At 43.2% G+C, this 14,760-nt stretch overlaps 1 protein-coding gene across 3 annotated transcripts in view; it reads right to left on the bottom strand.

Moving 5' to 3' along the window:
• Nucleotides 1-14,760, bottom strand: part of DNAH14 (dynein axonemal heavy chain 14) — a 326,351-nt gene that overhangs the window by 169,145 nt on the left and 142,446 nt on the right. For all 3 annotated transcript variants that reach the window (XM_058701177.1, XM_058701178.1, XM_058701179.1), the window contains exons 33-35: nucleotides 13,824-14,010; nucleotides 12,797-12,873; nucleotides 9,508-9,679 (exon numbers count right to left, since the gene is read on the bottom strand). In XM_058701177.1, the coding sequence (XP_058557160.1) occupies nucleotides 9,508-9,679; nucleotides 12,797-12,873; nucleotides 13,824-14,010 (436 nt within the window). The remainder of the gene's footprint in view (nucleotides 1-9,507; nucleotides 9,680-12,796; nucleotides 12,874-13,823; nucleotides 14,011-14,760) is intronic.

The following is a 14,760-nucleotide window of genomic DNA, read 5'->3' as shown; positions in this document are numbered from 1 at the left end:
GAGTCCTCTGCCACGGATAATACAAACCTAGACATCTCCCTGGATGTAAGCAAACAGGCCCGCAGGAGTGGACTAGGGATAGCATGGCTAGCACAGAAGATCAGCAGAAATGGGAGAGTCAAAGAAGAGATATTTGGACAGATAATCCTAGTTGGCTAAAGGTTTTCACAGAAGGTTTTCACATAAAATCATAATCGTACTGTCAAGTATTTATGGCTGTAAACGATGTCCCGTAGAGTCAACCGGATGACAAACTATATATAGTTTATTGCAGGATATGGTTTCAGTAATTCTCTGTTAATCCCTTGGTTGCTCTGAGTTAATGACCCTCCCCCACCCACACTGTTAGATACTGTCAGCGACAGAAACGTGAACAAGTTGGATATATTCCAATCGCCCATCGCATGCAATTCGGATTCTTGTATCTCAAATGAACAAGAAGTATAAACAGCATGCCTACAGAATATTTATTTAGTAACATATATTCCTGTGTGGATATGCTATATGACCGATCAGTGTGTAAACCATCAAAAATACACCATTAAATAAAAGACTGGATTATTCGAAATTTAATATTAAAATGATAACTTTAAATCGCGATCTTTGTGCTATTTCTTGAGCCATATATTGCTATTTGGTGGCATTTTATTAACAGTTTGTTTATTTAACAGTTGAGAGCCTGCATATTTAGCAATATAAAAATTGTATGAAGGGGAAAGTAGCAGAATACACTGATAGGTTTTACAGAAAACTTTTCTATAAGCTCAGCCTGCAAAAAACTGTAAAACTGATGAAAATGTGAATATATAATGAAGTTAAAAAGTCACATCATCGATGTGCATGTAGAAATGCTACTATGATGGCCACGCTATTTGTTTTAGCTGTGACTTGAGAAATGTTAAGGGTAACACATAACTGGAGGAAGGAGAGGAAGGAATTTGTGGGTCCTGTCGGGTTGGGATGAAAAATGCTTATATAAGACAGAGAAAGCAACACTTGTCAACTAACATCTTCCTTCCTTTGTGCTAGCAAAGTGAAAATTCTCAAAATGTAAATGTACAGGCATTCAATTCAAAATACAGGCAACAGTTTAGGGGCAAATATCCACTGTGCTTCCCCTGGAAACCAGGCAGAGCACCACAGAGAGATATACATAGAATTGATATCAAACTGCATTCTTATTAAAATAAGAATACAAAAAAATACGTACAAAAGCTAAAACTCATGTAAGTGCTGTGAGAATAGGTAAGCTTATTCAGCTTACTTAGCTTAGAGTTTGAACCTACAATTTGGTGGTCTGGAAAAGTCCAACTCGTTTAATCATGTGGAAGAGAGAATCTGACAGGGTAAGTCTCCTTGCTATCAACTTAGAGAACTAAAAATAAATGATTACATATTAAAAGGGCTAACAGAATATGAAACTTCCTAACTAGAGAATTTAAAGTGAGGTTTAGAATATCAAAGCAAAATGAAAGTTTTAAAAACTCCCCGAGAGACTTCCAGGGAAGTTGGCAGAGTAGGAGGACCCTGGGCTCACCTCATCCCGTGGATACAATGGCTACAAGGAGACAGCGCTAACATCCGCGTAAATGACCCAGAAAATGACCCGAAGACCGGCAGGACAGACTCCCCACAGCTAAACGTTGACCAGAGGCCACATTGAAGAGCGTAGGAAGGGCAGAGATGGCGTTGGGAACCGAACTGACCTGTGACACTGTCCATGGGAGGGAGGGACCTGTGGGCATGGAGAGAGAAGAGGAGCAGACCCCGCCCCGGGCACCCCAGACATAGGGGTGCTGCATGGGGAAGACAAATCCCCGTAACATTGGGCTTTGAAAACCAGAGGGGCCTAACTTCAAGAGTTCTTACTATCAGTGGGGCTTAACACCTGGAAATTTAAATATCAGCAGCTCAGAGAGGAAGTTGAGTCCTTGCCCTTAAAGACACAGCACAACAAGCGGGCCCTCTGAGACACAGCAAAAAAAAAAAGCAGCAGTTTGAAAAACACGTGGGATACACGGGAAGAGGCTTACTTGCTCATCTCGGAACGCGTGCTAGAGGAGCGGGGATCTTCGGAGACTCGTCCAACAACAAAGGAGCTGGTGGGCACCATTCCCCTCCCTCGTCCCCTGGCCTAGGTACACAGACACCTGCAGGAACCAGTGCAGGGCGACACTCTCCAGCCGGCCTGCTAACAGTGTGCTCCACCCCGTGTTCTCCTGCAGACACGCCACCTCCGGCCAGGCCTCAGCTCCGGGTCCCACACGCACCCACGCAAACCTTGCTAACGCCTCCCACCCCGCCCCTGCACCTTCTCCTGCAGACCTGCCCCCTCCAACACACCCTCGGCAGAAGCCTATCCAATGTGAGACCACAAGCACGGCAGGGTACAAACAGTTCCAACAGCGACCAGCACCACTCTGAAGTGACTCCCGCCCCAGGGAAAGGGTGGGATAACCACACGTATGAGTTTGACTCTGGCCCCACCCAACACAGGGAATATGTCCTGTAGTCTGACGCCACCAAAGCTCTGGCAAATGCCAGGCCTGGCCCGACTTGAGCCCAGGGAGCCCCAGACTGGCCCGCTAACAACACAAGGACCTTGCCCACGAGAGGCAAAGGGAGACACTGCAGACGACTGGACTGAAGGCAAAGGCGGCTGAGCCACAACAGTAGGACACACGCGTCACACAAAGGAGACGCCCCTGAAGTGCCAAGTGCTAGTGAACAGAACAGAGGGCACCATAGGACTTCTTTGTAAGACAACTGCTTTCAAGAGCAAGAGACGTAGATGACTTTCCCAACACATAAAAACGGACACAGAGAGACAAAATGAGACAGGCGCATATGTTCTAACTGAAGGGACAGGAAAAAATTCACATCAAGAGATCTAAACAAAACAAAGATAAGTCATATGCCTGATGGAGGATCTAAAGTAACAGTCATTAGATACTCACTGGACTTGAGAAAAGGGTGGAGGACCTCAGTGAGACCATCACAGAGAGAAAACAAAAAAAGAACCCGTCAGAGATGAAGAACTCAATAATTGACATTTAAAATACACAAGAGGGAATCAACAGCAGACTACAGGAAGCAGAAGAATGGATCAGCAACTTGGAGGACACAGTAATGGAAAGCAGTCGAGCTGAACGGAGAGAAAAAAGGGAATAATAAAGACTGAGAACAGGTTAAGACAATTCAGCAACACCTTCAAGTGTAGTAATATTCGCATTATAGGGATCCGAAAAGGAGAAGAGAGAAAAAAAGGGGGCAGAACATTTATTTGAAGAAATAATGCCAAAAACTTCCCAAATCTGGGGAAAGAAACAGAAATCCAGATCTAGGAGGCACAGAGAACCCCCAAAAAATCAACCCAAGGAGGTCCACAAAAAGAAAGACACATAGTAATTAAAATGGCAAAAAGTGGTGATAAAGAGAGAATTTTAAAAGCAGCAAGAGAAAAGAAAACAGTTACATACAAGAGAAACCCCATATGGTATCAGCTGATTGTTCAGCAGAAACTTGGCAGGCCAGAGGGAGCAGAATGGTATATTCAAGGTGCTTAAAGGAAAACACCTACAGCCAAGAACACTCTGTTCAGCAAGGCTGTCCTTCAGAACAGAAGGAGAGACAGAGTTTCCCAGACAAATTTCAAGGAATTCATGACCACCAAACAGCCCTATAAGAAATGATACAGAAGATTCTTTGAGTGAAAAGGAAAGATCATAAGCAGAAATAAGAATAGCAGGAAGCATAAAAGAGGTAAAACTACATGTATCCATAAAAATCAGTCAAGGGATTCACAAAATAAAAGGATATACGGTATGACACCATATACCCAAAATGTGGGGGGGAGAGGGGGATTTAAGAATGCATTCAAGGGGCACGTGGGTGGCTCAGTCAATTGAGCGTCCGACTTCGGCTCAGGTCACGATCTCACGGCTCGTGAGTTCGAGCCCCGCGTCGGGCTCTGTGCTGACGGCTCAGAGCCTGGAGCTTGCTTTGGATTCTGGGTCTCCCTCTCTCTCTCGGCCCCTTCCTCGCTCATGCTGTCTCTCTCTGTCTCTCAAAAATAAATAAACATTAAAAAAATTTAAAAAAAAGAATGCATTCAATATATGGAATTATTGAGTTCCTATACTTACCCCTAAAATTAATACAACACTGTATGTGAACTACATCCGAATTAAAAATTTTTAAATAAAGAAAGAAAACAAAAAACAAAAAAAGCCTACAAGAAACAATAAGTGTGGGCGAGGATGTGGGGAAAAAGGAATCTTTGTGCACTGTTGGTGGGAATGCAAATTGGTGCAGCCACTGTGGGAAACGGTATGGAGGGTTCTCAAAATAAATAAGTAAATAAATAAAATTACCATGTGATCCAATAATTCCACAGTATTTACCTAAACAGTACGAAAACAGTAATTTGAAAAGATATATGTACCCCCATGTTTACTGCAGCATTATTTACAATAGCCAAGATACGGAAGCAGCCCAAGGGTCACTGGTAAATAAACGGATAAAGAGGATGTGGTATACTACACAATGGAATATTATTCAGCCATAAAAAGAATGAAACCTTGCCATTTGCAACAATAGGGATGGGACTAGAGGGTATTATGCTGAGCAAAATAAGTCAGTCAAGGAAAGACAAATACCATATGATTTCACCCTTCTGTGGAATTTAAGAAGAAGACATCAATATACATACCACTTATATCTTCAAACTATGTAAGGCAGCAATTGATGGAAAGGCCGGGAAAAAATATGTATCAACAATTGTAGTTAAGATCTTAATAGACCCCTTCCAGAAACTGATGGATCGATAAAAATGAAACAGATATCAAAGGGACAGAATAGTGTACATATATGACATGACATCCAATGGGCACAGAATACATATTGTTTTAAGCACACATGAATCACTTATAAAACAATACCATTAGGGGAGGTCGAAAAGCTCAAAGAAGGTTATCTCAAAGGGATAAATACATACGGGACAGCATATTGTCCCCAGTCAAAACTAACCATGAATGGAGATTAATAATAAAAGGGTAGTTTAGATTCTCCGAATTTGGAAAAAAAAAAAAAAAAACAAAAACAACAAACTCCTGGGTGACAAAAAGTCATAAAGGCAATTAAGAAACCTTTCTAGAGAAATGCTAATTAAAACACTACATGTGAAAACTTGTGGGAGACAGCCAAAAGAGTACATAGAGGAAAGCTCAGATCTTTAAATACTTGAGGAAGAAACACAGGTAAATAAACTAAGCATTAAACTCAAGAAACTAGGAAAAAGGAGAACAAGTCCAATGAAATAAAGGAATATGTAAATAGTGAAGGAAAGAAATCAACCAAATAGACAAAAAAAAAAAAAAAAAAAGGGAAAATAATCAAAACCAAAAGTTTGCTCTTTGGAAAACTAACTCTTGGCAGACCTCAAGAAAGAATGATCAGTAATGAGAAAAAGAAATAACTGTAGCAGAGACTGAAAACTGATGAGAGTGGGAGATATAAGTTAATAAATTTAGAAACACAGAAATGTTATATACAAAATAGGGAATGTGATCGCTAAGTAACAAAAAGTTAAAATAGTAGTCAAAGCTTCTCCTTCCCACCCGGACGAAACCCAGATCCAAATACTTCCATAGTGAGTTTGACCACAAATCTATGCAATAGTTCATCTCAATCTCATGCAAGTTTTTTTCAGAAAACAAAAGAACATCTGTCGTTCAGCCTATTTTGAGGAGCTAGTAATAATCTTGGTTCTAAAAACAGATAAGGATAGTTCACGTGTAAGTGTACATGTAAAAATCCTAAATAAGACATTAACTAACTTCCTCTTGGTGTGTTAAAAATCACATGGCGATAAAGCATGGAGTATCCCAGGAATGTGGGAGTGATTTCACACCGGAAAAGTATCGTAAGAAGAACAGGAGACCCAAGGACTAGAGGGAGGAGGTCCCACTGTCTGTATGATGGGAACCCCCAAGAGGACACACAAAATCAGAGCTAATTTTGGACGAATAAGAGAATTCAGCAACGTTGTCATATTCGAGAGGAGCTTCGAATCAAAGGCATTTCAATACGCCTGTAATAAACCTCTAGGAGTATCATAAAAATATGACACCACTTTCACCAAAAACTCTATGACATCGGGAAGCAGCTGACTGTGTCACTAGGCCGTGCCGCAGTGACACAGCTGAGAAGAGTGGGAGGGATGAGGCCAGGGGCCTGGGGGAGCACAGGAAGTTCATGGGTGCCTTTCCCACAGTCACAGACATCACTTCTAATTTACAAAGATTCAAAAAAAAAAAAAAAAGGCAGGTAATACTGTTGTGCAAATTTGGGCAAAGAGACAACAGAAAGGGGAGAGGAGACACGAACTAATTTTCCTCATTGTTCATATCAGGGAACTAACAGACAATACCCAAGTAAGTAGGAAATTATGGGTATTACTATAAAAATGTACAAAGTTACCCTTAGAGTAAAATATTAACCTGCAGGAACATCAGCAGAATAAAACAAAAGTTAAAAAACCACTTCACTCGGTGGAAATTATAGTTTGAAAGAAAAATAGTCCAAAAGTATACCAGGCAAACAAAAAATGGAGTAACAGTCCTACCAAAGTGGAATTCAAGCCAAAAAGCAGTAGCCAAGAAATGCAAAAGCACTGTATATTATTAAAGGGCACAACTCATACAATGACTCGGTATTGATGTTTGTATATCAAACAACATACTAACAACTAGGAGAAGGCAGAGATCCTAAGAGTAAACATTCATGTGCCTAGTAGGAGACATCCCCTCACTTCTCTGGGCCCAAGGAAAACAAGTACACAGGTACACGTCTGGCTATAAGGACACAGAACATAATCAAGAAGACAGAGAAAATGGGGTTGAGGGTTCAGAGAAGGTACTTTTGTTCTGCCCGACAGCCTGCGGGGACAGGAAGCCACCACACCAGCGCCCCCAGGGACAGGAGCCCGCGGAGTCGGAGTCGGGAGCAGGTGTGAGCTCCCGGTAGGTCTTTCCCACCACCCAGGGCCTTCTCCCCATGCACAGCTTAGGTAGGACCCACGTGGAACTTTCCAAGACCCTGCTGTGTGTGGTGTGAACTGACCAACCCCGGCTTAGACTGGAGCCCCCAAAGCACACCACCCACGGACCCTGATGAAGGCATGTGCCGGGGGCCTGGCTGCTCTCTGCCTGCACCCTGCCTGAGGGGCCCTGGAGGCCTGTACAGAGTACTTCCCGTAATAAGCATCTTGATTTCAGTGTCTCTCGTGGTCTCTTGCTGACCGTGGCTCACCCTCCCACATCCTGCGCTCCACTTAACAAACGCTAATTTAAGAGTCGTAACAAATGGAGATAAACTGAACTCTGTCTATATTTGCAGCCGATAAGAGAATATATCTTTTTTCCATGTGCATAGGGAATATTCATAAAAATTACCTATATATTAGGCCATTAAAAAGTCTAAATTAAATTCTTAAGGAAAAATAACAAAGACAATATTCTCTGAACATAATTCAGTAAGTAGCTGGCAACAGAATCAGAAAATAAAAAGATTCTTTACCTGGAAATTAAAAGCATGAAAAAACTCTGTTTTAAAAGAACACTTAGGAGGGGGCACTGGGTGGCTCAGTCGGTTGAGCATCCGGCTTCGGCTCAGGTCACGATCTCACGGTTCGTGAATTCGAGCCCCATATTGGGCTCTGTGCTGACAGGTCAGAGCCTGGAGCCTGCTATTGATTCTGTGTCTCTTTCTCTCTCTGCCCCTCCCCCTGCTCACATCTGTCTCTCTCTCTCTCTCTCAAAAATAAATAAACATTAAAAAAATTATATATATAAAAAAGGAATACTTAGGGAAAAAAAGGAAGAGTTAACTATCGAATTTCTAGAGAAAAAATGCTGCGGAAAACCCTACCTACCTGAACTTAAGCATATGTAACTAAAGCAGTGCTTGGATAAAGTTATATAGTTTTATGAACTTACATTAGTAAAAAAATAAACTACATGGATTAGACATCTTCCTCAAACAGCTGGACAGAGAAAAACAACACAAAACCCAGAGGAATAAAGGAAGATACTTAAAAAATATTAATACGTGTATTGAAAGACCGGAAATCAAAAAGAGGTATTAAATAAATAAAAAGCTGGTTTTTTTGAAGAAAGCAATTAGATAAACTTCTAGGCAATCTATGTAATGGAGAAAACCCAAGTTAAGAAAACAAGAAATGACCAGGCAAATGACGTCAGAAATTGGAAACTGAAAGGATTTCAAGGTAGGGGTTTGCTCAAGTCCACATGGGGCGTTCTAACACTTGAATGAAATGAGAATGTTATCTAGTTTAACGAAACTGACCCAGGAGCGACATGAAATCTAACCAGACCAGAACCATGAAAGAACTACCCTGTCATAAAACTCCTGGTTCACGTGGTTTTCAAGGAACGTGCTCCCAAATACATAACCTAATGAATGAGCTTTTTTTGCGAAGTGCTTCATGTGGCCTACAAATAATACGTATTCTGCACCTGTTGGGAATGAAGTTACATATATAGCTTATACCTGTATTTAAAGAACAGATCATTATGAAGGTGTTTCAACTATAAACTACTGAAACCATGTATTTTCTTTAATATGAAATTTATTGTCAAATTTGTTTCCATACAACACCCAGTGCTCATCCCAACAGGTGCCCATGTATTTTAAAATAAACTTACACAGTCTTTTTAAAAACTGGGCAGGGTCCCAGGGAAACGAATCTGTGGGTTTGATGGCCTGACACCTGATAAAAGCCCAGGAAGAGCCAGAGAACTGGGAGAAATCCAGGACAGAAAGAACGGCAGAAGGACAAAGGATGGGAGATCCTGGAACGGTGGCCCGGTTTGGCCAGACCGTGGAGGCATCGTAAGAATATATGTCAGGGTAACTGATTTTGGGTTTCGTCCAACAGTGGCTTTGTTGATGTGATCAAACATATGTTTCTGGAAAGCACTGCTGGCGGCCACCGGTCCCAGATGAGGCCAGGGGGTAGCGGGAGGCTGGCTCCCAGTACGAGAGCTGTCGAGGTCCCACCCACACGAGGGCAATGACCGTTAAGGCCGCAGGTGTAAGAGGGAAAACAGAGGGCTCTACAATCATTAACACCTAATCTTTCACGATCACAAACTATTTGCATGTTAAAGTCTCTTTTCATAATTCTGACCTAATTTGATTCTGAAAGCACCCCTTTACAGGAGGAAGAGAAAACATTATCACCCCCATTGGAAAGATGGGAAAACGGGAAACCAAATAGAGAGCACCTTCTTCGCTTGAAGCTTCGTCGAGGCCGTGTCTCTCCCAAAGGGAAAATATACGTGCAAGTATTTTTATCCCCCCAATTATAACAGGAATAGACTATTTCAGGAAGAACTATAATATTTTTAACTTACATTACATTTTTTATCCTAATTAATATTCCACATCTAAACCATTTGTGACGATTTCCAAAAGTCTTATTACCTCCAAGGCAACTTGATTTTCTGTCGAAACTGCTGCTCCAGGAAAAATGTCTGCCATGATCTTTTCAAAAAGTGGGACATCTTCAGGGAGACATTTTGGTAAACTAACTTCTCTTACAGCCTCGGTAAGGATCAGACTTTCGTCCGTTTCAGAAAGCTCGCTATTGGTGTTACTTTGGGGGGGAAGAAAAGACATATAAAGAACAAGTTAGCAAGTACGCTCTGCTGACATTAAAGGCCATCCTTAGTCTTTTTTAGAGGTGGCCATCTCACATCCTTTCCCCCTCTCCTTCACTGCAGAGCAGCCATGTGGTGTGGGTGAGGCTAATCTGGTCCCCAGATCCAGAGACGGACCGTGGCTGGTCTCGAACAATCAGGATAATGTCACTCCCCAGTCACTGATTCAGGGATGGGCATTGTATCAGTAAGGTATTTCAGCTGCCAACAACAGAAATTCACGTGGGCTGATATGAAATGGAAAGTAACATGATGATTTATTAAAAATCTCTAGGTGGGCCAGAGAAGTCGGCTCGCAGGCTATATAGCTGGGAACAGTGGCCAAGACTATGCTACAGAACCGGTCCTGTGAACACCTGACAGCTAACGTAACAGGTCCAGGGGCCTTGCGTGTGAACGCCACTCATGCTGTGACCAGAACTGCTGGCTGTCACCCTTGCCTGAATGCCCTCTGTGCAGATCCAATTTCTTTTCCCACTAGCTTCAGGTTCAGACTGTAGTTTAACTGTCTCTGGTTTGCCCAGGCTGTATGTTTAAGTCATGATTATAAGGGAGTTTTGAAAGGCAAGAATGGGGGCGCCTGGGTGGCTCAGTCGGTTAAGTGTCCGACTTCGGTTCAGGTCATGATCTCACGGTCTGTGAGTTCAAACCCCGCATCGGGCTCTGTGCTGGCGGCTCGGAGCCTGGAGCCTGTTTCAGATTCTGTGTCTCCCTCTCTCTCTGCCCCTCCCCTGTTCATGCTCTCTGTCTCAAAAATAAATAAATGTTAAAAAAAAATTTAAGGAAAAAAAAGAAAGACAAGAATGGGGCCTAACAAATGTTCCTTAAAGGAATGTGATCCCAGCTCTGGTCAGTGGCAGTCACGAGGACACAGTGATTCCAATGCCCTGTGTGTTCAGAGTGGTTCGGGACGTGGTTCGGGACTCGGTTCAGTGGGGCGGGTGGCTCCGGGGATCCTTCCAAACCACCAGAAAGGAAGCCGACCAAGCCAGGACGCGCAGGGCTGCAGTGCTGACAACATCGAAGAGAAATAAAGCCGAAACCGGCATCCAAGTCATCAGACCCCGCCCTCCTCTGCATTTTCTGATTGAAACAGTAAATTCCTTCTACTGTTTAAGCCAGCTTCAGTTTTCTGTTATTTTCCACAAAGGGCTCCAGATGTAAAAGCTGTCACATAATATGTTGTCCCATAACAACATTTTACACATTCATCCCTTCACCACATATTCTTATATATTAAACAGGCAACCGAAAGAAGTAACTGCATGTGGTGTGATACAATTGTAGAGAGGAAAAGGAAGAAAAGTTTTCTGTGCAAAAGTGTCCTTCTCCTCTCCTGTCGACGGATGGTCCAGAAATTCTTCATCAGGATGGTGGTAATTTTTAAGTCTTCGATCCTTAGTAAAGATAGGTGATAGCTAACATTTATTAGGTACTTTTTACTAGGCACTTTTTTTTTAAACTTTAGTTTTGAGAGACTGCAAGTGGGGCAGGGGCAGACAGAGAGGGAGACACAGAATCTGAGGCAGGCTCCAGGCTCCAAGCTGTCAGCACAGAGCCTGATACGGGGCTCTGTACCTCAAGATCATACTCATGGACCTCGAGATCATAAGCTGAGCCAAAGTCCGACACTTAACCGACTGAGCCACCCAGGCGCCCCTTCAAGATTTTTATGTTTCTTTTTCTGAGAACTGTCCTTGGCCCTACAATGTCTTCCCTGCATTTTCTAGGCAGTCCTCACGCGTCATGGGGATGACCTATCCCACCGGGACAGGAAATGCAAACACCTTTCTTCCAGTTTGTCATCTGTCTTCTGACCTTACCGTGTTTTTCGACCATTATCAATCAGTCTTTACCTTTATGGCTTCTGGATTTTGAGTCTTAGTTTTAAAGGTCTTCTCTAGTTGCAGGATATAAAGGGCATTTTGTTTCTTCAAATACTTGTATGTTTTTAGTGCTTTTTTGGTCCTTTTATCCGGGAAAATGACGTTGACTGCGGCTCCAACTCGGTCTTATGCACGTGGCAGTCTAGTTCCCCATCAGCACTCACCGGAAGTCTGTTCTTGCCTCACAACTGATGACAGAATACATGCCCAGTCGTGAGGTCCCACCTCTGGGCTTGGTCTCCTGACCCGATGGCTCGCCTCTCCGTCCGTAAGCCAGCACCACGGTGCCGGGACCAGTGAAACTCCATAACACGTCTCAATACTTACAGGGATATTTCTCCTTCACTGCCCTCACTTTTAAACATTTTTCTAGCTAGTCTTTATTGTTTGTCTATGTGAACTTTAGAATCAGCCCACCTAAAAACAAATAATACCTTTAGGTATATTCACTGGGCTGTGTTTCTATCTATAAATGAACATTTAGAGTCTTTAAATCTTTACGATGCTAAGCCCTTTAAGATGTTATAATATTACGTATATGGTATATTATTTCATTTATTCACATTTCATTTGTGTCCTTTACGAATGTTTTCTTCGTGTGGATTGTACACATTTTTCATATAGGCATATTCATGTAGGTTTTTTACATTTCTCATTTTAAATGAGGCCTTTTATTCCAGTGTATCTTTTAGGTTTATTTATTTTGAGACAGAGAGCATGTGTGAGCATGTGCACAAGTGGGGAGGAGGGGCAGAGAAAGAGGAGAACAGAAGATCCCAAGCAGGCTCTGAACCATTAGCACAGAGCCTGATGTGGGGCTTGAACCCACGAACCACAAGATCATAACCTGAGCTGAAGTCGGGCACTTAACTGAGCCACCCAGGCGCCCCAGTGTATCTTTTATTACATAAAGCTAAGACACAGTTTTTTTTTTTTTAAAAAGAACAGGTCCTTTTGTGGAAAAATACCCAGGGATTTTGTGCATTTTTTTCTTCTTCTTCTTTCAGATTCTTAAACATTCTTCACCTCTACCATATTTTTATCTCTACTTAAACATCCTGAGAGCTCCCTGTTTTATCTTGACATCATGACTCAGATTTTTACAAATTATTTTCCCCATGTCATGTAACTCTCTTTGACCTAACACTCAATCAAAATTCAACTCACCGTTTAAACTCCCATTTCTTCTTTCCAGCCGCTATTAAAACTGTCTTTAGAGACCTCAAGCCAAAATCATAATGATCCTATAAAGCATTAAAATATTTGAGTTATTAAAGTGTCTCAGGGAAAAACGGAACTTGGAAATAAATGGGTCTCCGACACAGTCAACCCCCTCTTCACGTACACCATGGAGACAGACCACGATGCAATTCAAGAAAGCCTCCATTTTGCTTCCAATCCCCTCGCTTCCCTCCCAAACTGGTGCCCCAAGCCTCCTTTTTTTTTTTTTTTTTAAGTTTATTTATTTGAGAGAGAGAGCGCGCGTGCGCGCACGAGCAGGGGGAGGGGCAGAGAAAGAGGGAGACAGAGAGTCCCACTCAGGCTCGGTGCAGAGCCTGATGTCGGGCTCGACCTCACGAATTGTGAGATCGTGACCTGAGCTGAATTCGAGAGCTGGACGCTTCGACCGACTGAGCCCCCCAGGAGGACCCTCGAAGCCTCCTTCTAAAAAGAAAGTTAGCTGTCCCTGTCCCAACCATGTTGGGTTACAGACAAGTACTCTTCACGCTGGCGTATCCCAGGACAATCATTTTCAAAACATGGCGCGCAGATGAGCAGCGTCAGGCACTCTTAGGAACTTGTCAGAAACACAAAGTCTCAAGCGCCACCCCAGACAAGCGGAAAGCTGGTGGGAGAAGTCCAGTGACTCGTGTTTTAACCAGTCCTCCCAAGTGTTTCGAAGCACGATGAGGTGTGACAGTCACCGCTATATCTGTCAGCTTCCTGGTATGGAGAGAGCAGCCCATCATGTAAAAGAGCAGATGCTTCATGACTGTCTCCAGGGCCCAGAGGAAAGGCTTAGAGCCCTGCCTGACTTTACACATCACCTCACATCCGCACTGGCTCATGAACCCGATGCACTAACAGGATTCCAGCTCCATTATTTCCCCAGGTCATCCCTGGTCCGATGCCCCAAGAGTCTCATTTTAAGTTTCATAGAATCACTTCTATTTTGAGAAAAGCAGTTTGTTACCTGTTGTGAGAGTTGTTTGTTAGCTAATTCGTAAATGCTAACCAGCTTTCCAGAGAGGGATTTTGCAGATTTGAAACCGGATGAAAACAGCATTATTTCAGTAATCATTTGATAATGGGGAGCCATCATCGCCACTGGGCGAAACAGAGATTTTAAGTTATCTGGGAGTTCTACTCGGCCTTTGTACCTTAAGCGGGTAAGAAAAACAAAGAAACAAGAAAACCAGACCACTTTTCAGTTTTTCTAATGAGGAACCACACAGTATAGTTTCCCCCCAAATAATCCAGTTAGCTTTCTACTAGTTTGTCACATTAAGTTTATTTTTGAGAGAGGGAGGTGAGGGGGAGGCAGGGAAAGAGGAGCAGAGAGGGAAACACAGAATCCAAAGCAGGCTCCAGGCTCTGAGCTGTCAGCACAGAGTCCGACACGGGGCTCGAACTCAAGAACCGTGAGATCGTGACCTGAGCTGAAGGGGGACACTTAACCAACTGAGCCACCCAGGCGCCCTGTGTGACCTTTACCTGAAAACAAGTTTGCAAGACAGTTTCTACTGTAGTTTTCATCTCGAGAGCTTCCTCCTTTACTGTCCTTTCTTCCTGTGCCTCCTCCCACAGGGCCCCCCATCCCCTCGTCAGATGGGACCATCCGTATTCCCTCTATTCCCTCGAGCCCTCCCAGCCTCCGCTCCTTGTAACCACCATATTCTACTCCCTCTGCTACTCTCTGTTTGTGTGTTTTCTGTCTTCTTTGTGACAAACTGCTGACCTTTGCCTTTCTCCCTGGCTATTCATGAAGTGAAAAATCCCTCAGTCAGAAACGTCCACGTGGATAATTCCGGAGCCACGGCTGTTTAAGACACGTGGGGGCAGAGAGATTCGGCCGTTGGCGAGGGGATGGCAGATTACAGTGTGAGGCAACTGCGTCATGGCTAAGATTT

The sequence above is a fragment of the Neofelis nebulosa genome, chromosome 15 (genome assembly GCF_028018385.1).
Source record: "Neofelis nebulosa isolate mNeoNeb1 chromosome 15, mNeoNeb1.pri, whole genome shotgun sequence".
NCBI lineage: Eukaryota > Metazoa > Chordata > Mammalia > Carnivora > Felidae > Neofelis > Neofelis nebulosa.
This window is presented reverse-complemented; position numbering and strand designations above follow the sequence as displayed.